At 47.8% G+C, this 24826-nt stretch overlaps 1 protein-coding gene across 2 annotated transcripts in view; it reads left to right on the forward strand.

Annotated features, from left to right (window-relative positions):
• Nucleotides 1–24826, forward strand: part of BBS4 (Bardet-Biedl syndrome 4) — a 35779-nt gene that overhangs the window by 9087 nt on the left and 1866 nt on the right. For both annotated transcript variants that reach the window (XM_027697905.1, XM_027697906.1), the window contains 13 exons: nt 6726–6805; nt 9939–10002; nt 10745–10856; nt 11415–11487; nt 13049–13102; nt 14520–14647; nt 16124–16178; nt 17642–17710; nt 19033–19185; nt 19314–19485; nt 20148–20217; nt 23005–23146; nt 23518–23728. In XM_027697905.1, coding sequence (XP_027553706.1) covers nt 6726–6805; nt 9939–10002; nt 10745–10856; nt 11415–11487; nt 13049–13102; nt 14520–14647; nt 16124–16178; nt 17642–17710; nt 19033–19185; nt 19314–19485; nt 20148–20217; nt 23005–23146; nt 23518–23728 — 1383 coding nt within the window. The remainder of the gene's footprint in view (nt 1–6725; nt 6806–9938; nt 10003–10744; nt 10857–11414; nt 11488–13048; nt 13103–14519; nt 14648–16123; nt 16179–17641; nt 17711–19032; nt 19186–19313; nt 19486–20147; nt 20218–23004; nt 23147–23517; nt 23729–24826) is intronic.

The raw sequence follows: 24826 nt of genomic DNA on the forward strand, positions 1-24826 counted from the left end.
GAACTTACCTGTGGCACTGGGAGGTCCAGGGGGATCACAAGTGTGCATTTATTTACAGATCATCCCACTTCACCTGAAGGTCGAACTCGAGCAGCACACAGTAGAAGACAAATAATTGAATAAATGAATCCTATTAATAAGGCAAATTAACTGAATAATCAGTGTAAGTATTTGTCTTGTAAAGAAAACCATTTTTATTTGGAGTAACTCAGAACTTTAAATGTCCTAAATGAGAAAACCCACTGAAACCTGAGCAAGCAACTCTGAGATTTATGCTGTTTTAAGTGACAAGAGAAAATGCCCTTTTTCCCTTTGCCCTGGTGTATAAATCAGCTTTAAGATACAATTTTCCATCTATCCTTGGCTAATTTTCCTGCAGGGGGAGGTGGAGAGTCAGAAATGGTGCTTTTTTTTTTGTTTTGTTTTGTTTAAACTGCTGTTTTCTAGCCTGCTTCCAGCTTTCCCTGCATCCCGGGGAGCTATTAATCCCCGGCAGGCAGCTCCCAGGGATGAGTTACGGCCCCTCGCCAGCCCGGGCTGTGTCTGAGGGGTTTTATTAACCCCAGCCCACTGTAAATAACGAGCAACCACCCGGCTTTAGGGCTTGATTTAAAGGTGTTCCAGCAGCAATTTGCAAACGGGAAAACACAGAGAAGGGGATTAAGCAACCAACAGCTATGGCAGAAGGCTGCTCCTTTTGTTGGTGTTGTTCCCATCCATTTTAAAGGTATCTGTGCACACAAATACCTGTGTTCTCACATATATATATTCACTCAAACACGGTGAGTGAAATGCAGCCCCCAGAGCCTCCTCTGGGGGCTGGTTTTGGGGTTGTTTTTCATTATTCTCCAGTTCTGAATACATTACGGCTCCATTTTCCAGGATGGAGCTGGGCGTAGGAAGAGCAACGTTCCTGTGCTTCTTTCCAAGCTCTGATGTATTTATAATGCCACAGTCTCAGTGAAAGAGTGTGAGGAAGGAAGAGGATTTCTTGTTAAATTTGGCTGTGCTAGGAATTTGTAGGCTGCTCCTCTCACACCAAGGCAGTCTGTTAGTTTTAAATCTCAAAAAAAAGATTTATATTAGAGCTTAAAAATGCTTTCTGTCCATTTTCATACCTTATTCTGGAAAATACAATTCCCTGGCAGCGCTGAGCTGTTCTGCAGAAGCCATTTGAGCTTGTGCCTTATTATTCTAATGTTGTTTTTGTTCAGAAGATGCTCATCCCCTCCCTGTCCCTGGATTTCCTCACGGTACCGTAATTCCTGGCGTTGGCAGCTGGCGAAGCTCGAGGCAAAGAGGAGCCGTGCACAGCTGGGCTCATCCCCCCCATCCAAGTGTATTTAACATGGATGTGAGAGCACGGAGCTTCCTTGTGGGCTGCAACCACAGCTATGCCCTGGGAGTGGAAACGATGGCAACCCTGGCAGGAGTGTCAGCACACATCCACAGAGAGCTGGGCTGGGAACTAGGGATGGGGCGGGGGTCAGTCCGGAGGGAATTCCATGTGCTGCCTCTCAGCTGTGGATGCTGCAGGGACAAGGGGATTGTCTTCCTGCTGTTGGGAGTTTGCTGATAAGCCAATGACCCGAATTACTTGAAAATGGGGAATGAATCCCCAACCCAGTGCAGGTGCTGTGGGTTGGGACAAGCCTTGCCTAATGGTGGGAACTGATCACCTCCATCCCTCCTGCCTTCACCACCACCAAGCTTCCGGCTGGGGCTTCTCTGGAGCAAGATGGAATGGTTTCAAACTGACAGAGGGCAGGTTTGGATTGGATATTAGGAAGAAATTCTGCCCTATGAGGGTGGTGAGGCCCTGGCCCAGGTTGGCCAGAGAAGCTGTGGCTGCCCCATCCCTGCAAGTGTTGAAGGCCAGGCTGGATGGGGCTTGGAGCAGCCTGGGATAGTGGAAGGTGTCCCTGCCCATGGCAGGGGGTGGAACGAGATGAGCTTTAAGGTCCCTTCCAACCCAAGCCATTCTGGGATTCTAAGATGGTCTTTACCAAATTCTTCTTTGGTGCAGCTCCCTTAATAACAAAATAGAGACTTGAGGCGTTGCCTCTGTGTTTGTTAGCTTTGAAAGTACCTCTGTGCTTAGTGCTGTTTTACAACATGGAATTTTGCATTAGAATTTGGAAAGGGACAGTTGAGTCCTTTTGGATAACCTTTCCCCTCTATGTGGTACCTACCACGATGGATCCAGACTGTGGCTCGTGAGGCTACTGCAGGGTAAAGAAAAATTACAAATACTAATATTTAATTATTTTTCTGAAGCTCTTCTGTCCTCTCCTTGTGCCATGTTATGATATGTTACTGTGGATTTTGGTTGCTAACTGGTTCTTTTTTGTGTCTTCTTGAGTCTTTTGCCCCTGTGCTGCTCCTCCAGGCTCTTCTTGCTGCTCTTGCTCAGGTTGCTGCAGTTTGGGTTCAAAGCTGGAGTGAACTGGGAGTGAACTGGGACTGAGACCCTTTCCAATAATCTGGGGTGGAAGGAGGGCTGGGCCCTGATCTGATTTTTTTATTATGATGAGACTAAAACATGTTCTTGAGCCCCTTCTCAGTGCTGGTGCTTTAACAATAATTTCCCCCACGAAATCTGATAAGAGCCTTCAGTGGATTTTTTTTCTCCCTCCTCTCTTTACAGCAATTTTAAAGCCCTTTTATTAAATCTAAACCCCACTGTTTGATAGTTCATCTCTAAGCTGTAATTACCCAATATGAAGATATAAGCACAAAATAATTTCCTAGGGAGGTTTACACAAAAAGGAATAACTCTCATTATTATTTTTTTCAGTCCTTTGAGAAAATCTATAAGAGGATGAATAAAGGGAAGAGTGATGATAGAGCAGCACAGATACAAACCTGATGATCTCACTCAATTCTGTCGGGGTTTCTGCTCCAGTGGCTCCCTTAAAGGAGCACTGTCAGGAAGAAAAATCACAGGGCTGGAAGTGGCTCCTGCCATCAATCACTGGCCAGCGAGAAGGTGGGGGATCACATGGATTCCCTTTGGAATTCAATCAAAACACACTTCAGAGGTATTTAATCATATATTTGGTGCCTGACTCCCTGGCACAGGACTTTTGTAATCCCACAAAAGAGAGGCCAGAAGACAGTGATGCAAGTTATAAACTCTTTTCGTTGTAGATACCAATTTTTTGGATTAATTGTGTTTTCCTGCACTGGCCCTTGGGCAGATTGATTTACAGAAAATGATGGCTTTTTGTTTCTTCACTTCTAGAATGAGCTAAACTACCTTTTTCTAACCTGTGTCCCTGCAGTGCCTGGATTATTGTGAGGGCTCTGCCAGAGGGGACAAAGGAAAGTGTGTCTTCATCCAGCACTGACGGAGGAGAAACTCCTGGAGGTCCATGAGTTGAGGAAGGTGTTTTATTCCCTTTCTGTGGAGCCAGAGTCTCACATAGCTAGGGATTTGTATTTCCCTTTTCCTCAGGAAAATGCAGTGACCCGTTGCACTGGGACAGCCCTTCTCAGCAGGCTGGGGCAGCAAACCTGAGGGAGATAAATGCACTAGGAGCAGGTATCCCACTGCTCTGTGGGAAATCAGAAATGCAGGTAGGGTGGTTGTGCCTCTGGAAAGGTGTGTCAATAATTCCCTTTAATTCTTTCTGCATCTCGAGAGAGTAAAGAGCCTGGTAATAAACCTTTACTTCCCACAGCCATTTTTGGGGGATCAGATATGTTCCTGGGTCAAATTTAAATGATCATTATAGACACCTGTTTTGAAAATCATCAGAACTGTTTGCGTGTTTTCAATTTGCTCGTCTTAGGGAGAAAGAAAAGAAAAAAGGAGGTACATATCCCCTTGTTGCTGTTTCCAAATGAGCTTTAGGAGCATAAAAACTCCACGTGTTTTCCCAATTCCACAGGTATCCTCAGCTCACAGCATCACTGGGGGAAGCCAAGCTGGTTTATCTCCACAGCTGTGAACGTTGTTCACTCCTGGGTCTGGTGGTGGGTCTTGATTTCTGTTTTCTCTCCATCCCAGCACTTTTAGGCAGCTCCTTGGATTTTACCCTTTTTTTTTTTTTGCATCCTGACGTTCTGCTCAGCACTCACTGGCTCCTTCCCCTCCCTGTTCCCAGCAGGCATTTCTGTGGTGTGGGAGTGGAGTATAACATCCCTCTTGTCTTATAAGTGTGAAAAAGCTCTTTCCTTCAGGAATTGAGCAACCAATCTTCCATCCACTCTCTGTCCTCTTAGCTTAGCCCTAAACATTGGTGCATGTTTTAACCTTTAATGGTGCTTTTTAACTTCCCAGTAAGGTGTGGGTTACAGGGTATATATCTGGAGGGTCTTCTGATTATTCCCTATTTCAGACAGTTGCAGGATTTTCTGATTTGAAGCTGCATCAGTAGGCACAAAGTCCTGATGGATACTTTAGTTTGGATTGTTAGTGGAGTATCTGTGGTTAAATAGGGTTTGCAGTGTTTGCCCCTAAATCCATGCTTACAGAAGGTGGGAAGTGCCCAGGTGTGCCAGGTTTGGTGGTTTATATCAGATAGTGGCACCAGGAGATGTCAGGCAGGAAGGGCACACAAGTCCAGTTGCTTCCATAAAAACGGTTTTTGGGTTGGAAGGGACCTTAAAGCCCATCCAGTTCCACCTCCTGCCATGGGCAGGGACACCTTCCACTATCCCAGGCTGTTCCAAGCCCTGTCCAACCTGGCCTTGGACACCTCCAGGGATGGGGCAGTGCATTTCTAGCACTCCCAGGTGCCTTGTTCCTCGGAAAAGAAAGTTCTGTCAAACCCTGGCACCTGTAACAACTCACACAGGGAGGTCACTACAATGTGTTCATGAATTAGGGAGCCCCTCAATGGGCTTCAGAGCAGCAGCACTCCAGGGTTTGGTGAACTAGTGGGGTTTCAACCCATCTGTAGCTGCTTAGGCAGCCTCTGGACTCTTCCCCTTCATGGTTTCACTCTCAGAAGGACAAATGCAAAACGTAAGTCATCGGAAATCAATTAACCTGATCTGTGAACACACATATTAAAATGCCTTACTTACAGATATCTGGATATTCCACAGTGGAGCAGAGTTTGGGAACATTTGGATCCCTGATCCGTGTATTTCTGTAAGCTTAGCGTGTTTGCACTACTCTCTTGTTTGGATTGCTCTTTTGTTTGGATTACTTCTTTGTTTGGATTACTTCTGTGTTTGTTTGGATTACTTTTTTGTTTGGACTGGGAGTTTTCTATTTGTTTTAGGGTAGTTGAACCTCCTTTAGAAGGTATTTGACCTCAAATTGCTGGTGTGCACACTGAAATCTCGGCTCTAATATAAATCTCACTCGATATTCTGGAATTTAGGAAAGAAATACAAGGAAATGAGAAAAGCTTTACAAAATGTTTTCCAAGTTGGTTTTAGGAGCTCTCACTGATACTGGGCTTGCTTTGGGTGTGGGGGAGAGCCCGGTGTGTGTGAGAGGTGATTAAAGCTCGGCCTTTCCAGAAGATAACAACACTTGGCACCGATAATGTCTCCCTACATGATCCACCCCTTCCAGCTGCAGAGTTTCTTCTTCCTCCCACCTGAGCACCCCAAATCCCTGGTTCTTGGAGCCTGTGTGTGTGTGGCTGCCGTGCTGCAAAGGGAGCAGGTGTCCCGGTGCCGTGTCCCCCCAGCCCTCTCCGTGCTTTGCTCCCGCACTTGTGTCACGATGTTGCCTCGCAGCCGGAGGTTTTTGGCCGGTTGCTATGGTTACCGCTCCGCCGCCTCTGAACCGGAGACACCGGGCCCGGCGATGCATTTGCAGCCCTAATGAAATGCAGAGCAGTGAGTTAGACGTGTAAGCCCAGCGTGGGGATCGCTAAGCAACATCCCTCCGTGATGGGCCATAATTACTGCTGCCAGCTCTGCGCCGTGCAAGTGCTGGAGCACGAGGCTCCCTCCTCCACTGCATCAAGCCCGTGTTTGTGCCAGGAGCTTCACAGGAGCTCAGATCTATAATTTTTCATAGTCCCTTCACAGTTTGAAAGAACTGAGTTTGACCCCTTTAAATTATTCACACCTTCAGACCGGCAGCATCTCCCACGTCTCCTTTTGTGTGTGTCGCCCATTTCCTGCTCGTTCACTCCCAGAAATTTATTCTAAAGACCTTTGGTTCTTCTGCCCCAGTTTCAAGAAGTGAGTCCAACTCATTTCCTCCAAGCTGCTTCTTGCATATTTGAAAAAATCCAATTCCCCTGAACGAGCGTTTCTGTTGAATTAAAATGTGTGTGTTACTGTTGAATTAAAATGTGTGTGTTACTGTTGAATTAAAATGTGTGCGTGGTCGGTGCTTGGAGCTGTTTGCTCCAGGATCTGCTCCAGAAGGAGCTGATGCCTCAGGCCTTTTAGAATCCCAGGCTGGTTTGGGTTGGGACCTTAAATCCCATCAGGTTCCAACCCTCTGCTATGGGCAGGGATGCCTTCCACTAGACCTGGTGGAAGCTTTCTGCTAAGAGCTTTTATTTAGTGTTAGTCCTGAACAAGGCATTTTTTTCTGCACCAGTTTGAGAAGTAAAATAAACCCAGACCCTGGTTGGATTTCTACGTTCCAGCCTTCCAGTGAAATCACTGATTGCACCACCCGCTGCAATGGCACTTCTGCAATTAGTTGCCTTGTGCTGGCAGCTGGGCTGGTTGGGAATCTGTCTCCCAGGTTCTCTGCTGCTCAGGCTGATTCCCCGTGTTCTGTGGATGTTTTACATGTCCAGCACCGGAGCTGCCGATCCTGGAGAGGAAAAACTGGCTGATTTACCTGCTCTACGTCCGCAGGGACTACGAGGAGTGCAAGGTAAGAGCTGCCTCCGGGACTTCCCTGGGGAATTATTTTACTGGTGTTATAAAATTATAGTTTTCTCGACAGTTTTCAAAGCACCCTCTTTCCTTATTTCTTTTGGAATAAGGGGACCAAGAGAAAATATAAGTAAAATGAGTCCAATGTTCTCAAATCCTTGGCTGCCTTCAGGATCCGTGTGTGCAGCTCTCTGGAGCAATCTGTGAGCTCAGGATGTCTTTAGGAGTGGAGAAATTGAAAGAACTGCAAACCTCTCTTGTTCCAAGTGATGGATGGGGTTTTCCAAGCTGATAATAACTCAGTTCCACAGTACAGGTCTCTGGATGGTACTACAGAGATGCTTGAAAAACACTCCAATTGAGGAAAACGTTACCACCAAGTGTAAATAAAAAATATCCAGCTGACCCTTGGGCAAAATTCTTTCATTTTACACATGATCCATTGCACCCTTTAATTCCTCTTGGGTTTGGAAGTGGTTATTTATTTGGGATTATAATGGTCGACTAAGGAAGTGGCAAATTATTATTAAACAGTGTGTTTTCCTGATAAAATGAATCTGAGCTATGGAAGATGATGAAGACCAGGCTGGATGGGGATTGGAGCAACCTGGTCTAGTGGAAGGTGTCCTTGCCCATGGCAGGGGGTGGAATGAGAGGAGCTTTAAGGTCTCTTCCAACCCAAACCATTCCATGATTCTAAGAGGAAGACATGAAGATGATGCAGCACCAGGCAGAAGGAGGGAAATGAATTCACATTCAGATTCTGTCATGTACAAAGAAGATTTGAAAAGACTTTCTGTCTTCTGAAACACCGGGTTGGTCAGGACTTGTCTCTCTGCTGGAGAGCTCCTGGGGGTGCTCAGGAGAGGGGCAGGCTGAGGAAATGCATTTAGCTCTTAATTAAAGGAGCCAGAGGGTTGGACTGTCAGCACAGTGATTTCCTCTCAGATCTTGGTTTGAACAGATATAAACAAAAGTTGGACTAGTCCTCTAAACAGAAAATTGTTTCCCTTTTTTGTTATCCGACTGGATTATTTTGGTGTAAGTTGTTAGAGTCACAGAGTACAGAAAAGTATGTGCAGCTCAGGAAACCAGAGGACATAACAAGTGGATGATATGATGGCAACACTGACTTCTGCACATCTTCATTGGTCAGGGAAGCAAGGAAAATGGGGGGGAAAGATTGAGAGAAGACAGCTCATAAATACTGCTCTGCTTGGCAGGGCAGCTTTGCTGGGCAAGGAAGAGGCAGCACAGCTTTTCCTCAGAGCTCACAAACCAGGGGTTCTGCAACAAGATTGGAGGAGTTTGGCACCAGAGCACAGCAGGTTAAATGACCTTCCCTGCTGTCGCCTGGATGTGAGGGGTATGTGCTCAGAGGGCTGGGTTTGTCCCAAAGACAGGAACCTCAGCATGCCAGGATGGTTCATCAGTCCCTGGGGAGGGAGAGGTGATTCAGCTCTGGGAGGGCTGAGCTGCCCTTGGAGGGTGTCTGTCTCCCCCCTGCTGTTACCTGGGGTTACAGATCCAACCTGGATGCCCTTAGATGTGACAAGAAGAGACGTTCCCAAACTTGCTACCTGGGGCTGATGCCTTCAAAACCAAAAGAGGTATTGGCAGTATCCCCCAAGGCCTAAATTGCTGTGAACTCCTTGGTTACAGCATAGTTTGGGCACTTGTTAAAATCCATTAGATTTCTTTTAAGACTCAGTTAAGAATCAAGTGACCTGTGGTGCTAAATAATTTTCGTCTCTCCCACTCAGTGCTTTGAAACACTCCCTCTCTAACATGGTTTTAAAAGCTTTCCTATTTTTTAATGCTCAAGAAGGCCATTAAAAGCTGTTTATTTACCAACATCAACTCCCCTGCGAAGGCACTGAACTGATTTTAACCCTCTCAGGGCCACTCCAGCAAGGTGCAAACAGAGCCTGTGGCTGCAGCATCCCCTGGGATCACACAGGGACTGGTTGGTCTCCTGCCAGTGTGTCTCAATTCTGCCTGTGGCTTAAATAAACTTGGGGGGAAAAGCTGAGATTACAGATCATATTTCTCATCTCAAGGCCTTTTGCTGTAGGATTTTTTAGGGTTTAGAGAATTAATCAGATCTCTCTAAAAGACAGCTCTCTGTTGCCCTCTCTTGCTCTGAGAATCTGGGTTTATGCAGATGGAGCAATACAGAGTATCCAAATTGAGATGTGTGGTTATTTCTGAGTTCTATAATAATACACTTTGTAAATTATGTAGATAAATTAGCAGATGCAGGTGAGGGAAGAGCAGCCCAGGTTTGTTCTTCCTTTTCCTTCCTCTCTTTTTCCAAGTGAAGATTCTCAGTAATAACTTTCCATCTTCTCAATAATTTCTTCTCAGCTCGTATCTTCTCAGTAATAACTTTCCCAATAACAGTTTTCCTTCCATGTGCTGTACTTGAGGTTCAGTTTTCAGGTCCTTCACTTACATCCCTCTGGGAGGCAGGGGATGCTGGGACTGACCACACACATCTGGAATGCCAGATGAGCACCACGTTAGTGCTCACACAGGAATTATTCTTCCCTCCCTATATCTCCTCCACTTCTGCACAAACGTGGAGTCTCAGAGCAGAAGTGATGCCTTTAGTTCCTACCCAGAGTGTTCATCCTCCCAAAAGTCACTCTTTTTGACCAGTTTTATCATTTCAGGTGACCTGTGACTATGGATTATGTCCAAACTGCACCCTCACCCCAAACTGGCTGCTGCATGGATGCAGCCAGCAGGAATTTACATTTCCATCAGGTTTTTTCCCCCCTGCACTCCTCATTTGTTCATTTGGCTTTCATTGACTCAGCTGCAGTTGCTCCAGTTCAATTTATTTCTTCACAAATGGCCTGGAGCAGATACCCTTATCAGCAGAGGATGCTTCCAGACATGCCTCGTGGCATTTTCCCCAGGTAGTATCTAATTAATTACCTTTGGGAATAGGAATGAACAGAGGAATACTGAGAGGGCCACAGTATTCCTGGCACAGCGTCTCCTGGGCACCCTGGGGGTGGCCCAGTCACAGTCCAGTGCCCTTATTACAGGTGGGGTTTTGGTTTCTGTGACTGAAATCAAATCTCTGCTAAAAGGATGCAAGTTTACAACTCCTGTCCTTCCAGGCTGTCATCAAGGAGCAGCTCCAGGAGTCCCAAGGGCTCTGTGAATACGCTGTCTACGTCCAAGGTACGTCCAGAAGTTCATTTTGCTAAAGTAAGGCCCCCCCTGATTTGAGATGGAGTGAACAGTGAGAAGGGAAGCAGGTGAGGGAGACACATAAAATTGTTGAGTAAAAGATATCTGGGTTTTTTTCCCCTGCTTGATCCATCTAGTTTTGGAGTTGGGGATTTTCCCATGAAATGGGCAGATTAGGTTTTCTGTTTTCTCTGTCACTAATTCCTCCTTGGACTGTGAGCTCTTGCCCTTCAGTGCCTTGGGGTGTGTTTGCCTGGGTTACAGATGTATGTTTTCTCTTAGAGATCCCCACTTCAGGTGATTGTTGTCTCACTTTTGGTTCTAAGGATGGAATTCCTCTTCCTACCCTACCCTCTGTTCCCTAAAAAACGCCCCCCAAAACGTGGCATTCCGATTCCAAGTGCTGTGGTGGGGAGGACAGCAGAGATTTGCTGGCCAAAGACACACTGTAGAATTTGGGGAGGGGAGAAATCCAGACTGCACTTGTACAAGGAATTGCCCACGGTTTGAAGCTTCAGGCCTTTATTCTGACCCACAAATTTCTGCAGGCAGCCAGAGTCCTTTGCCTGTGTTGCCATTCTGCCCTTAGACATATCTTGGAGTGCTGCAAGAGGGGAAGGACCAAAGGAGCATTGCTAAAATAAATCCGTATCCCCCCTTCTTTCCCTGCTGTCAGAGGCTCGTTTTCCCTGCAGATAATGCACTAATTTGCCTGCTCTGTGTTGTCTTACAGCTTTGATATTTCGCTTGGAGGGGAAAATTCAAGAATCCCTTGAACTTTTCCAGACATGTTCCATTCTGAACCCACGGAGCGCTGACAACCTCAAGCAGGTGGCACGATCCCTGTGAGTGGTGTTTTATTGTTTCTCTTTGATGTGCCACCCAGGACCTTCCATGTTTTGTTTTTCTTCCAGGCTGCTTAATTCCAGACATGTTTCCTCCTTATCTACAGTTGGGTTGGCTCCCAGAAGCGTGGGTTGTTCTTTAAGCAGAATCCCTCTTATCTGCCTGGCTGATTTTGTGTTTTCTTCTTCTTTGGGCTTTAAGCAGAGAGGTGACACTGATTTCTAGTTCGCAGCCACAGGTGCTGACCTGAGCTGGGCAAACTTGCCCTACAGACTCCTTCTGTCTCTGAATGTTCTGTTAGGTCACATGTCTCTTTCCTTGGAGACAAAGGCAGGCTGCAGAGTCTGGGAATTCATTCCTTGCATCTCCAGTAACGTCAGGATGGATGACCTTGGCCCTGGGAGGGAGCAGTGCTGAGATTGCTGAGATTTTAAACTTCTCATGCAGCTCTCTGGAGAACCAGCAAATAGCATCATTTCTCACTGGCAAAGGTGACAGTGGTTGCACAGCAGGGTCTGAAAGCAAGGAAAACATAAGAATTGAAATCCTTTTTGCAGGTTTCTCCTGGGGAAGCACAAGGCAGCCATTGAAGTGTACAATGAAGCAGCAAAACTGGATGAGAAGGACTGGGTGAGTGTCCAGTGAACTGCAGATTGTTGTAGCAGCTGCAAACTTGTCCCAAGGCAAGGTGAGCTCACAGTGCCTGTGCTCTGAGCCTGGTTTGGCTCACAGGAGCCAGGCACCATTCCACCTGCAGAGCCCCACACCTCGTCTGGGGCCACAGAGAATCGAGCACCAGGTTTGAGCTTTGCAGATATCAGTTTGAATGTAACCAGAGCTTTACATTAAGGGAAGTTTGGGAAGTGTTTCAAAACCCTCAGTTATTAAAACTGGCTTGAGTAATTGGGAAAGCTTTTGTGATGCAAAACATGATTGAAAATACGGCAGCAATGATTAAATTAGCCCTCCTATATAATAAGACAGAGAAGGAAGAGTGTTGCAAAGGGAAAGGTGTGACACTGGGTGAGAGGGCCTGGTAGCCTTTTGCAGGTGACTGTTTTGCCTGCAGGAGTGTTTCTAAAACAGGCTTGCAATATGTGAGCTCATCCATTTGTTGCTCAGTACATGTAAAATTCAGGTTACAAGGATATCTTTGGTTTTATTCAACTTACCCTGTGCCAGACGACTCAGAAACCTTTTATGCTCTGGGTCTTTTTCCCACTTGCACTCCCTTAGCTCACCAAGCTCCTTGCAGTGCTTGGCATCCTGTAACCCTATTTACAACCCAGCAGGCAGATGTCAGTGGGGATTTTGATGAGTTATTCCCCATTCCTGGCTCAGCACTGGAAGCAGAGCCAGGCTGTGCTCTTCCCTCGTTCTGCAAGCTGCAGCAACCAGCAGTCATTGCTCAGTACTGTCTTACACAGCTGGAGAGGCTGTGTGGAGGAAAACACCATTCCAGGGGGGTTAATGGGGAAATAAGAGAGTTTTCTGTGGAAGGTCAAGGCTGTCTGAGCTGGTGAAGCAGTGAAATGCTCACCAGGATAGAAACAAGGAATGGAGGCCTTGCTTTTGAGCTCCCCAAGATGTGCTGGGATGAGGAAGGTGCCAGGTGCTTTTCTGTTAAACTGTGGGTGAGGAATGAGAGGCATGGACGGTCCATACAGTGTCATCAGAGTGTTTAGGATCCCCAAATGATCTTCCTACCCTGTGCAGAATTGTTTAGGATGCCAGAGGGATATCAGCCCTTCTGGTGCTCAACTTCTGATTTGCCTAATTTTTGGGCACATCTTCCAGTTTAGTCCAGCTGGGTTGGGCATTGTGCATATCCTGATGATGTACAGCTGGACTGAGAGCCACCCATAAGGGCAACATCTCTAGTCTGAGAGAGTGACATCATGGGGAAGAAACCGTCTGTGCTCTTCATTCTCTGAAGAGGAATTTCTGATCTCTCTGAAGAGAGATTTGGCTCTATGGTTTTTGTCTCAGTGGACTGTGATCTTTTGTGTACAATCCCACTTATTCTCTGTAGGTGCCTGAACTTGAATTTATAGGTTTACTTGCTCTACAGAGCAAGAAGGGTGTTGTCAGGTACAGGGGTCTGTGATCCAGGTCAGTGCTGCCTGTTACTGCTGTCAGATCCTGTATTTCATACCTTGTGCTGATTTGGTTTTGTTCTTTTTTCAAACAGGAGATCAGCCACAACCTGGGTGTGTGCTACATGTACCTGAAACACTTCAATAAGGTAATGCCAATGGGAAGCAGGAAGCATCCCAGAAATCTCACAGTCTCTGGTAGCTTGGAGTGGGTCATTTGCAGCCATAGGTATGAAGGAAGTTTTTTACTTCAACGTTTGTTTCTGGGATCAAAGGTTTGTGAGCTGTCTCTGTTCCTGTTTGTCTGTTGAGTTACTTTGAGTCAGCTCCAAGTCAGTTGGATAAAGGGAGCCTGTGGAAAAGCAGGAGGCTCTTTCTGAAATTCAGGATTTTTCAGGGAGCATTTCTGTTTTTAAACGGAATGTTTGAGAAACCTCAAACTAGACAGAAAACCAGCTGTGCTCCAACAAGAGCTGCTTCTGTCTCTGAGCCTTTTAGAGCCAGACCCATGAACAGTGCTGGCTTTGTGGGAACAGCAATCCAGATCCATCCTCCTGAAGCAAGAAGTGTGGTGGTAAAGCCCCAAACCATTTCCCCAGCTCAAACTGCTGCACCTCGTGAGGAGGGTTCCCAAAGGAAACCTGCTGCCCCTGGGGTCTGGCAGGATACAGAGGGAACAGTTTTGGGCTTGGTTTGCTGGAGGGGCAACAGGCACCTTTTTTTCTCCATGGAAAAAGGGTTCACTCCTGTGTCTGAAGCTCCCTTTGCCCCGAGCCTGGGGCAGAAGTCACAGAAGAGCATAGCTGCAGTGTGGGCAGCACTGACTGCATTAGCTTTGCAGCTCACAAAGGACTTCTTGGAAGCTGAAATGGAGTTATATTCCCAGTCTGAGCATGCTCCTCACTTAACCATCCCCTGAGTGCTGGGGGTGAGCACTGAGCTGCCTCTGATCCCGTTTGGAAGGGAAAAATCAGCATTTAGAACCTTTTTGTTTCCAGTTTGGCCCTGCTGCTCTTCCTGGTGGAGTGCTGTGGCCCTTGCACCAAACCCCAGCAGCATTCCCTGTTTGAGACATCCCTGTAAAGCAGAAAGCTCTGGAGTATAGGTTCACACTTGGGATTTGCTGTCTGCACTGACACCTTCCAAACTGGGACCTGCTCCCATCTCTGGGATTTTCACTTGGCAGTCCATGCTCACTGCTGGAAAGGCATTTTAGGGAAGAAGAGGCTGTAAAGTACCCGTTCACCTGACAAATCCGGAGCTTCCCTCAAACCAAACAAGCTCAAATCCAGGAATAGATCCCTGCTCCTCTCCTCCCTGGGAGGCCATTGCCTCCTGCTTGGCTTAAAGCACGTCCTGTTGCCTTTTCCTGCCCCTAAAAGCCCGTGGCTGCTGCTGCAGAGCTTGTTCCAACAATTATCTGGGCTGGGTTTTGTGTTCTGCGTCTCAGGGGGTGTTGGTTGGCTGTTCTTCCCTGGCTCTGGGGGTTGCTCTCGGGCTGCTGCTTCACTGAGGGCTCTGTAATCACTCACCAGTTTTTGTTGTTCTCTCTGGTTGTGTCTTTAGGCACGAGACCAGCTCAACAATGCCCTGGAGCTCAACAGACACGACCTGACTTACATGATGCTGGGGAAAATCCACCTCTTGGAGGGGGAGGTGGATAAAGCCATTGAAGTCTATAAGAAAGCCGTAGAGTAAGAAATATCCTTTATTCCATCTGCCCATTCCCCTCCTATGCCAGGAGAAAATTGATTGGTGTCCCAGATCTGAATTGAGGCCATGATTAAAAAGCTAATGGTAATTATAGAGTCTCTGAGCAAAGCTGGCACTTCCAAGCTCTTCAGCTGTCTCTGCTCTCAGCTGTGGTCCTGCTCCTGCTGACAGTGTGGTGGCAGGGAGGGAGGGAGCTGCTGGAAGGGCTGCCAAAAAAGTGGAATAACAAACGGATGGAGGTGCCTGGGAGCAAACTGATCCAAAACTGACTTCATCAATCCCTGAGGTTTATCTACCAAAATGATCTAACCCTGATTGTCTGTCCCAAATCCTTGGCTGGGTCTCACATGCTGCTTTCCCTCGGAGTGGTTTGTGGTTGGAAGCTGTGAGTGGGCAGACTGGGAATGGGTTGGGGCACAGGGAGTTTATCCCACCCCAGCACTGCTCCTCAGTACCTGTTTTAGGACGTTCCTGAGCAGCTGATTTACCAGTGCTTTAAAATGTAGCCAACACTAAGGAAAAGCAGGAGCATGTCTGGAGCCACTGGAGGAGCTACCCCAGTGTTCCCCTACACGTCTGCCTTCAGCTCTCTGACAGTGGGTTGGGTTGGGTGGGCATTGGGACTAATCTAAAATGTTTATTACGTAAATAATCCTTGCTAAGCACCTTACCAGGTTTATGTATCTTATCCCATTGCTCCCTTGCCCTCCTTTCTTCCTCACTCCTGTTTTTTTTCTCCTTTTTTTTTTTTTTATTCTCATCTGCCTCTCATATTTTTCTTGCTGTTTCCAGCTCCACCATAATCTGTTATTCTGTGTTTGTGCACCACCAGGCACAGGCAGTTTATTTGTGATTGAGGTTTAGAGGTGCCAATGTGAGTGTGCAGATCAGATTTCCCAAGTCTGGGCAGCAGGGAATTGAAAACTGACTTCTGTTGTGGTGAGGCTTTTTGGGTTTGGTTGTTGTTTCCATCCTGTTTATTTGTAATCTTTTTACAGGGTGAATTAAAAGTCTGACGAGGAGTGTGTGTAGGATCCATCAGAAATGCTGAGCACTGCCTGTCCTACGTGGCCTGGGAGGCTTAGGATGGATGGATTTACAGGGTGGTTTATGGGAGATGATGGAAAATCCCATTTTGTATTTCCAGGTCACTGATGCAGACTCACTTTGCAGCTTAACAAACCCACGTTATCTTATTACGTGTCCAGATCTATCCCACAGAGCCTTGCTGCCTCCCCATTGATATCCAGAGGACATCTGGGAAGCTGAGGCGTTGTGTTGTTCAAAGGAAGTCCTCATGGTGGCAATTGTTCTGATATTTGTGCTTAATAATAACAGTGAAATTAATTTCCTGGAGTGGTGCAAGTGTAATGTAGCATCATAATTCCACGTTCTGTTTTTACCTTGTTCTGGAAGGGCTGATAAGCAAATGCAACCCTCTGGCTTTTGTGTTCCAGGTTTTCTCCAGAAAACACAGACCTCCTCACAGCCCTGGGCTTATTGTACCTGCAGGTACTGAAGGCTGTTAGCTATTGCATGAACTTAATTATTTTCAAAAGAACAATGTTGGGTTTTTTATAGAGTTAATTTCTGTCCAACTCCCCGTGACTTGCACACGTTTCTCTAAAGACTGAGTTTAACAGGACAGAGCTTGATTTTCTCTATCTTCTTGTTGCTGCTAAAAGCAAGTTGATTCCCTGGACCAGAGCCAGAGCAGGAATTGTGTTTGGCAACGGCCCTAATTCTGTTATAAATCCTCCAAATATAACAAAACATGACTAGTCATTACCTTGTTCCTGGAGCAGGAGTCTTGCAAGTTATCCTACAAAAGCAGCCATGAAATTGTGAGTGTTAATGCACCACAGAGGAAAATCAGAATCGATTTGAATAACAAAGAGGTGCTTATCCCTGGGTCTGGGAAATGGATGGGAAGGGCCAGTGGATTGTTCCAGAAGTAAACTTCCCAGAGAGTGAACAAGCAAAGAACAGGCAGCAGTGCCTGAAAGGAGGAGGAGGCCACAGGGCTGATCCAAGGGCTGGAGCTCCTCTGCTCTGGAGCCAGGTTGGGAGAGCTGGGGGTGTTCACCTGGAGAAGGCTCCAGGAGACCTTAGAGATCCTTCCAGAGCCTAAAGGGGCTCCAAGAGAGCTGGAGAGGGACTTGGGACAAGGGCCTGGAGGGACAGGCCAAGGGGGAATGGCTTCCCACTGTTGGAGGGCAGGATTAGATGGGATACTGGGAAGGAATTCTTCCCTGTGAGGGTGGTGAGGCCCTGGCCCAGGTTGCCCAGAGCAGCTGTGGCTGCCCCTGGATCCCTGGAAGTGTTGAAGGCCAGGTTGGATGGGGCTTGGAGCAACCTGGGCTAGTGGAAGGTGTCCCTGCCTGTGGCAGGGGGTGGAACTGGATGGGCTTTAAGTGAAATCAGTTGAAAACAGAATCACAGGATGGTTTGATTTGAAAGGACCTTACAGCTCATCTGGCTCCAATCCGTAGGATTTCAGTGACTCTAACCTGTCATGTGCTCATGTAGGGCCACAGTCAGGCCCACCAACACTTGCAGTCCAAGGGAAGACAAAGAAAGTCTTTCTCACCTGAACAGAAGAGCCCTGGGGAATGAGGAAGTCGTGGTGAGGGAATCCATGATATGCAGAGTAGCAATTCACAGCCTCTTTTCTGGGATAAGGGAGCAGAGAACTATCGACCCAGAGCTCACTCTTGTGTGGAAAAGTCAGAGCACAAACTATTTGGAAGCCTTTGCTTGGGTCAGAACAGTGAATCCAGCCCAGCAAAATAAATTTTTAGAATCTGTTCTGTGAATTATCAAACGGGAACATGTGTGTGCCATGGGAGCACTGTAAAATTCACTTTCCTGAATATGTAACTGAACCAGCAATTCTCCTGCTCACAAAGCACGTGTTCTCCTTCTTAGCCACCCTTATTCTTGAATTTCTGATGTGTATTTACTTCTTTTCCCAGACTGGAGATTACCAGAAGGCTTTTGAACACCTTGGAAATGCACTTACCTATGACCCAGGCAACTACAAGGTGAGGAGTGGGAATGATGATGGTTCACCTCCTAAAGCTAATTCCAGTATCAGAGCTCTGCCATCTCTATCCAGGACCTGGAGAGCCTGGAAAGGATCATGTCCAGAAAGCTTTTTCTGAAATACATTTCACTGATGTTTCCCTGGGTGGGGAGTTTGGGGGGTGTGGGGAGATCAGGAAAGGGGAGGAGGCAGAATATGGGATTGATCCCTTTGGTTTTTGATCTAAAGTTGCACCAAATCCAGGTGGAATTTACTTTGGAAGGAAAGTCTTCTAGACATTGTTTCAAAAATCCCAAGAGCTGTGCTGGGTCCCTGTGACTCCTCAGGACAGAGCACAGATCCAAGTGATACTGCTGATAACCCTGCCTGTGCTTCCAGCTGCTGTATATATTCCCTTGGCTCTGGCCTGGAAAGCTGATCTTGGCATCTAGGTTTCCTTCCTGATTGTGGAACTGTTTCCCTTTTTAGGGGTGTTACTTCATTTCTCTCCTTTTTTCCCTGTTGACAGTGCAGAGTATTGCAATGTGTGGTTGACAAACATGAGTTATTGTGAAAACACCTTTACACTTACAAATTTTACTTGTCACTGTGAAATCCTATAAAGCACTTAACTGGTGTGGTTTAAATATAGTGTGTTGAACTCACTTCCTTTTTTTTCCCCATGCATATTCCCACTAATTTGCAGTATCAGCCAGTCAGTGTGAACTAGGAGAGCTTTGCTGCTTATGTCTTGCTTGAGTATGTTTTACTCCCCACTTATCTTGTACCAGAACTATTTCTATCAGTGCTTGGTAAAAAGAGTCTATAGATTCTTTTCATAGAACCATAGACTCAGAGACTCAGACTCTAAGAAATACTTCTGTCACCCCAAAAAATACCCTAAACACTTATCATGTTGCAATATTTATAGAATCATAGAATCCCAGACTAGTTTGGGTTAAGGGGAGGTTAAGGATCAGTGAATTCCACCCCCTGCCATGGGCAGGGGCACCTTCCACTAGCCCAGGTTGCTCCAAGCCCCATCCAACTTGGCCTTGAATAGTTCCAGGGATGTGTTCCAGCTTCCCTGGGCAAGCTCTCTTATTTCTGAGACAGTTGTGGTCAAAGTAGTGCAGGGAGAAGCAGACTCAGGTTCCTTCTTCACCCTGTGTTCTGCTCTCTGGTGGGAGATCCGAGTCCCCATCTGCTCCCCACTGTTGGTCGGGGCAGCCCTTGGAAGAAAACCCTGAAAAAGTTCAGTGGTTGCTGTTGAGCTGGTTTTAGTTTAATCATTTTGCCCTCTTGCTGTTCTGCTGTGCCTGGTCCCTCGGTGTCCCCCAGGCCACCCTGGCTGCTGGCAGCATGATGCAGGCCCATGGGGACTTCGACGTTGCCCTCTCCAAGTACAAGGTGGTGGCCGGCGCCGTTCCCGAGAGCCCCCCGCTCTGGAACAACATCGGGATGTGTTTCTTTGGCAAGAAGAAATACGTGGCAGTAAGGATCATCTTTCCATTTTTTCCTATCTGTGTCAAGCTTCATGCAAGCACAAGGTTCCTGTGGTGCAGAGGCAGGAGGTCTGTTCTGGCCGGGCTGTCACAGCACATTTATCCCTGTTTTTGCAGGCTATCAGCTGCCTGAAGAGGGCAAACTACCTGGCTCCCTTTGACTGGAAGATCCTGTACAACCTGGGGCTGGTGCACCTCACCATGCAGCAATATGCCTCAGCCTTCCACTTCCTGAGTGCTGCCATCAGCTTCCAGCCCAAGATGGGAGAGCTCTACATGCTCCTGGCAGGTTTGTGATGGTCCAGCTCCGGCAGGGATCCAGCTGAGGGGATGCAGCATTACAGACACAGAAGGTGTGGGCTGAAGTAAAGAAATAGTGGATGAAGGCTTTACTAAGAAGCTCTTCCCCAGGCTGTTCTCTCTGGGGTGAATGGAAGGCTGAATTGCAGTCAGATCAGATTAAACATTGAAAAAGACTTTATGTTTGTGAGCTTGGGGTTGGGTTGCCTAAGGAGTGGGTCTGGATTTACAGCACTGGACATTTTTGGGATGAAATGAGACAAACATGTCACAAGTGACATCGAGAGCAGGTGTAGATTAGAGATTAGGAAGAAATTATTCACTCAGAGGGTGGTGGGGCCCTGGCACAGGTTGACCAGAGCAGCTGTGGCTGCCCCATCCCTGCAAGTGTCCAAGGCCAGGCTGGACAGGGCTTGGAGCAAAGTGGTCTAGTGGAAGGTGACCCTGCCCATGGCAGGGAGTGGAATAAGATGGGCTTTAGGGTCCTCCCAGCCCAGGCCATTCCATGATTCTGTGATCAGCAGGGTTAATCCTGGCAGCAGTCCAGGCAACCCTGCTGGCACATATTTTATGACTGAATGACATTCAGCATTGCCCTAAAAATGAACTCCTTTTGAAATGTGAACTCCTGTGTATTTTGCTTTGGTGCAGTTGCTCTGACCAACCTGGAAGACATTGAGAATGCCAAGTGTTCCTATGAACAAGCTGTGGCCCTGGACAAGTAAGTGTTCACCAGAGCTGTCACTTGTTTGCTCATGTGGCTTTGCCTCCCTGCACCTGATGCCCTTTGCCTCTTGCTCTGCTTTGACCCAAAATGGTTTGCAGTAGAGAGAGACATTTTTGTTCCTGTGCAAGTGACAGTGTTAAACCCACTTTTTTTTTAATTCAACTCAGCTCTGAAAAATGAAAGGAGATTTTATTTCACACCAGCCCAAAGCTGGTTTTTGTTTTGCTGTTTGGTTAGTGAGTCAGTGGTGATGACTTTGGATTCCAGCCCTCCTTTCAGTGAATATTTATACACAGTGGAGCAGATTCAATAGAAGGAAACATATTTTGTAACCTAAAGTTTGAGCACTGTGCAGAGCAATGAGATGCTCGGGATAAAGCCTGTTATGAATTGGGCAGAGGGAAGATTTTGGCTGGCAGAATCTGGGCAAGAAGTTTGTATAAAGCAAATAAAAAAGAGCAGGGTAGTTCCTGCTCCTTTTTGTTAACAATATCTATGTTTGCAGTCTGGGTCTTAAAATCAGAGCATTTGGTTTCAGAAATGTGAAGCTGAACCTCACAGTATTTTGTCATTTCAGGCAGCAAATCAAAATTATTTCGGATTTATTAATAGTTTTGTCTCCGTCCCCAGTTCACTGTATTTGCATACTTAGAGCAGCCAGCACTCTGAGCCCAGAGTCTGTGCAGGGCACAGAGCGGTGCCAGGAGCACCTTCCATCTGCAGGGGCCACACAAGGTGGTGAGAGATCAGAGATGAGGGAGAAATCCTTCCCTGTGAGGGTGGGGAGGCCCTGGCACAGGTTGCCCAGAGAAGCTGTGGCTGCCCCATCACTGGAAGTGTCCAAGGCCAGGTTGGACAGGGCTTGGAGCAACCTGGTCTGGGAGAAGGTGTCCCTGCATGTGGCAGGGTGTGGAATGAGATGATCTTTAAGGTCCTTCCAATCCAAACCATTCCAGGATTTTATTCCCAGTCAGCCTTCCATGCCCAGCAAGGCAGGACAGGACCTTAAAGATTGCTCAGACTCCTTAGTCATGGGCTTGTGTGCTTTGCTCAAAGAGAAGGAATAGAAATTTGCCTCTCCAGCTTTGCCCAAGTATTTGGCACTCCTGGGATGCTCCAGCTCCGTGGTCTGACCAGGAAAATAAACCCTCATCAAATCAAGAATGAATTCCAACTGCTGGGTCTGCTGCACGGAATATCCAGGCTGTGTGAGGCTGGTTCAGCCGACACCCTGTGTGTTTTAACCAGTTATTGTGTAGCTGGATCTGTGTCCCCACAGGCTTCCTTTGCTGGCATGTCTGGAGCTGTTTGGCTGGGATGCAGAGTGTGGGGTTGGTTTCCATCGCCAGGAATGCTTTTATAGTAGCCTGGGTGCCATGCTGGGGGCTAGAATGAAAAACATCTTGGAAAAGCCTTTGGCAAAGGTGTTCTCAGTCCTGGTTCTGCTCACAGCTGCCCTGTCTGAGGTTATTTAGCCCTTGATTTTTCTCTGACTGTCATGTTGCTTCTCTGCTCTCAGAGGTGGCGAAATAGCCCCTGAAGGTTTAATTAATTTTAAAACTGGCTGTTTCCAGGACTGTCTGATCTCTTCAGTGTTATGGCAAGGACAGGGAGGAGGGTTTATTCTGTGATGGGGTCAGCCTTCCAGTTTCCCAGTTAAAGAAGAAGCCATGGCTATAAATGCAATCAGATTTGTCTGACAGTGTTCCCTGCAGCGCTGTCACCTCGCCCAGGATGGAGAGTCAGGGCCTGCAGGTGACACTTCCTTTACTGCCCAGTACCAGCAGGATCCTTCCCTCCTGCATTGTCCCTCTGCCTTGGCCCCCAGCCCATGGATGGCTCCAGTTATCCCAGCCACACTCCAGGAGAGGGCACCAGTCCCTCGCTCACATTGATTGTCAGAGCACGGAGCATCCCCGCCTGACCCGTGTGCAGGGATACTCCCGTGGGCTCCTGCAGGGAACCGGGGGCAGGCAGAGTCCTCCACCCACCCTGGCTGGGCCAGGTGGGAAGGTGCTGTTGGGGGTGAATGTATCCTAGTGAAGAAAATGGATACTGTGGAAAATGAGGGTACAGGGAGCAGTTCTGCTTGTGAAATCTTCATTGGGGAAGGGAAGCAGGAGTGTGCAGGGACCCATGTTAGGTGGTGTGAGTCTCCTCTTCAGGTCCTCTGTAATAGGGATCTCCTACTGCTTGTCTGTAATAGTACCTACAATTGCCTGTGCTTTACTGGGGGAAGGAGAGAGGAGAGGTGAGGAATTGAAATGTAAATTCAATGTAAACAGCATGTTCTGCAGCGGGTTAGGTTGTAAAATAAAACCAATAAAGCAGGAGTCTGTTCCACTGCCTGTCTGTGCCAAGCTGTTCTCCTGCAGACTGGGAATGCTGGGAAAGTCTGAGGGAAACTGGGGAGAGATCAGCTTTCACAGTGTGATGAAAGCTCCTGTCACTACTCTACCTGTCCCAGGATCCAGGGGCTGGGAGGGCAGGAAACAGTCCTGGGATGGTCCCCAAGGGCACAGAACTGGCTGTTCAGAGGGTGAGGCACCTGAGGGAGGGATTTATGTCATCATTTGCTCGGGGAGACTTTGCTGAGCTGAGGGACTGTGTCTGTCACCAAACATGAGGGACTCGACTGTGTTCCCAGAGGACTCTGGCTCTGCAGCCCCTCCTCTGCCAGTGCCAGACACTGAGGTGTCCCAGCTCCGCTCCTGGGGCACACCTGAGCCTTATTCCAGCCAGGACAAGTGTTCCCATGAGGAATGTGTGTGTCTGCTGCAGGTGCAACCCCCTGATCAACCTGAACTACGCTGTGCTGCTCTACAACCAGGGTGACAAGGAGGGGGCCCTGAGCCAGTACCAGGAGATGGAGAGGAGGGTCAGCGCAGCCAAGGAGAGCGGCACTCCCGACTTCGACCCCGAGGTACGTCCTTCCCAGGGGCAGGGGCTCGGGAACCACGCCAGGGCTGGCAACACATCAGGAGATTTGACTTTGAGTCCAGTTGTTAGGAAGAAATTCTGCTCATGAGGTGTTCTGAGCGGAGCAGGCGCCTGCTGAGAGCTGCTCGCTTTGCTGCTGCTCTTTGAAGCTCAGTTCTTCAATCAATACCCAGCAAGACAAGATTCCCTCTTAATTAAGGGAATGAATTAACGGAGATGTTTCCCCCGAGCACCGAGGCCGGAGCCAGCTCTGCACAGCTCTCATTTTTCAGGGTTTTTTGTGGAGATGTTGACTTTATTGTTGTCTGAAGGGTTTCTGCTCACAGTGCTCTTCTCTTTGTGCTTCTTGAACAGATGGTGGAGGTGGCCCAGAAGATGGGAGCTGCCCTGCAGGTCGGGGAGAGCCTGGTCTGGACTAAGCCTTCTAAAGAGTCCAAATCCAAGCAGAGAGCTGCTGTGTCAGGGAAATCCTCCAGCTCTCAGCAGCCTCTGGGCTCCAACCAGGCCCTGGGTCAGGCCATGTCCTCTGCTGCAGGGTATGGGAAAACCATGCAGCTTCCCTCAGGTGAGTCTCCTCTGCTTCTCCATCCAGCGGAGCTGTGGGAGTGCAGTTACAGCACGTGTGCAGGAAGGGACTGACTTGCCTACACAGCAGTAAGGTCGCTATTTGGTGATAACTTCCCCAGATTTCTGAGTTAAGGAAGATGCTCTCTGTGGTGCATTACACTCTCCTGCTTCTGCAGGGATGTGGGAAGCCAGCAAAATTTCCCTTCCTGTCTGAGCCACAAAGGGAAGACTCCATTAGCATGAGATTGAGATTTGCTCTGGAAAGGAGGTGGTTTGAGCAACCAGACCTCCTGCCTTCCTTTGGAAGAGCCCAGGAGCTGATGTGCACAGGCAGGCTGGCAGAGAGGAGGGAAAGGATGGACAATTTTCCAAAGCACTTGATCACTTCTTCTACAACAGTAACTGCAGCTGGATTGCTCCCAAGCTGCCCAGCCAGGCCCTGCCTTGCAGATGTTGCTGGGTTAAGTGTGGGCCACAGGACTGAGCGTTGCTCAGGAGGTGGTGTGAGCCTTATTCCAATGGCTGCACGTGCTGGGGCTGCGTAGGAGCATCTCCTGAGCCACCATTCCCCGCCTGACCTCTCAGCCCTCAGCTTCCCAGGAGGAATGTGCTAGAGATGCTGCTCAGCCTGGTGATTTTCTGTCACTCTTGGTCTCATTGCCTGGAGACTGAACCAGGAGAGAGGTTGTGTAATCCAGGACTCTTTCTTTGGCATCCCTAAGGACCTGTTCCATTTCTCACGCATGGATTTAACTTACCATGCAGGGAAGACTTAGCCAGAAAATCTGAAAAGTAAAACACTCCAGGAGTTTAAGGTTTACCTGAAGGACTTTATTGTCCTTATCAGAAAAGGGAGCTGGTTCATAATAGCAGTTGTCAGCCTAAATTTAAATGTAGAAACCACTTCTGTCCTGTTTTGATTTAATTCTGTATGTAGCTACTTTAACTGCCTGGAAGCTCTCCCCAAATTTGCAAAAGCTGTGAACTGAAGACAATACTTTGGTTTGAGCATAAACCAGCTTCAGTGGAACTGAAAGTGGCACTTCCTTGATGGTGGGGAGGCCCTGACACAGGTTGGCCAGAGAAGCTGTGGCTG

The sequence above is a fragment of the Neopelma chrysocephalum genome, unplaced genomic scaffold, assembly GCF_003984885.1.
Source record: "Neopelma chrysocephalum unplaced genomic scaffold, ASM398488v2 Primary Assembly neopelma1_124, whole genome shotgun sequence".
In the NCBI taxonomy this organism is placed as follows: domain Eukaryota; kingdom Metazoa; phylum Chordata; class Aves; order Passeriformes; family Pipridae; genus Neopelma; species Neopelma chrysocephalum.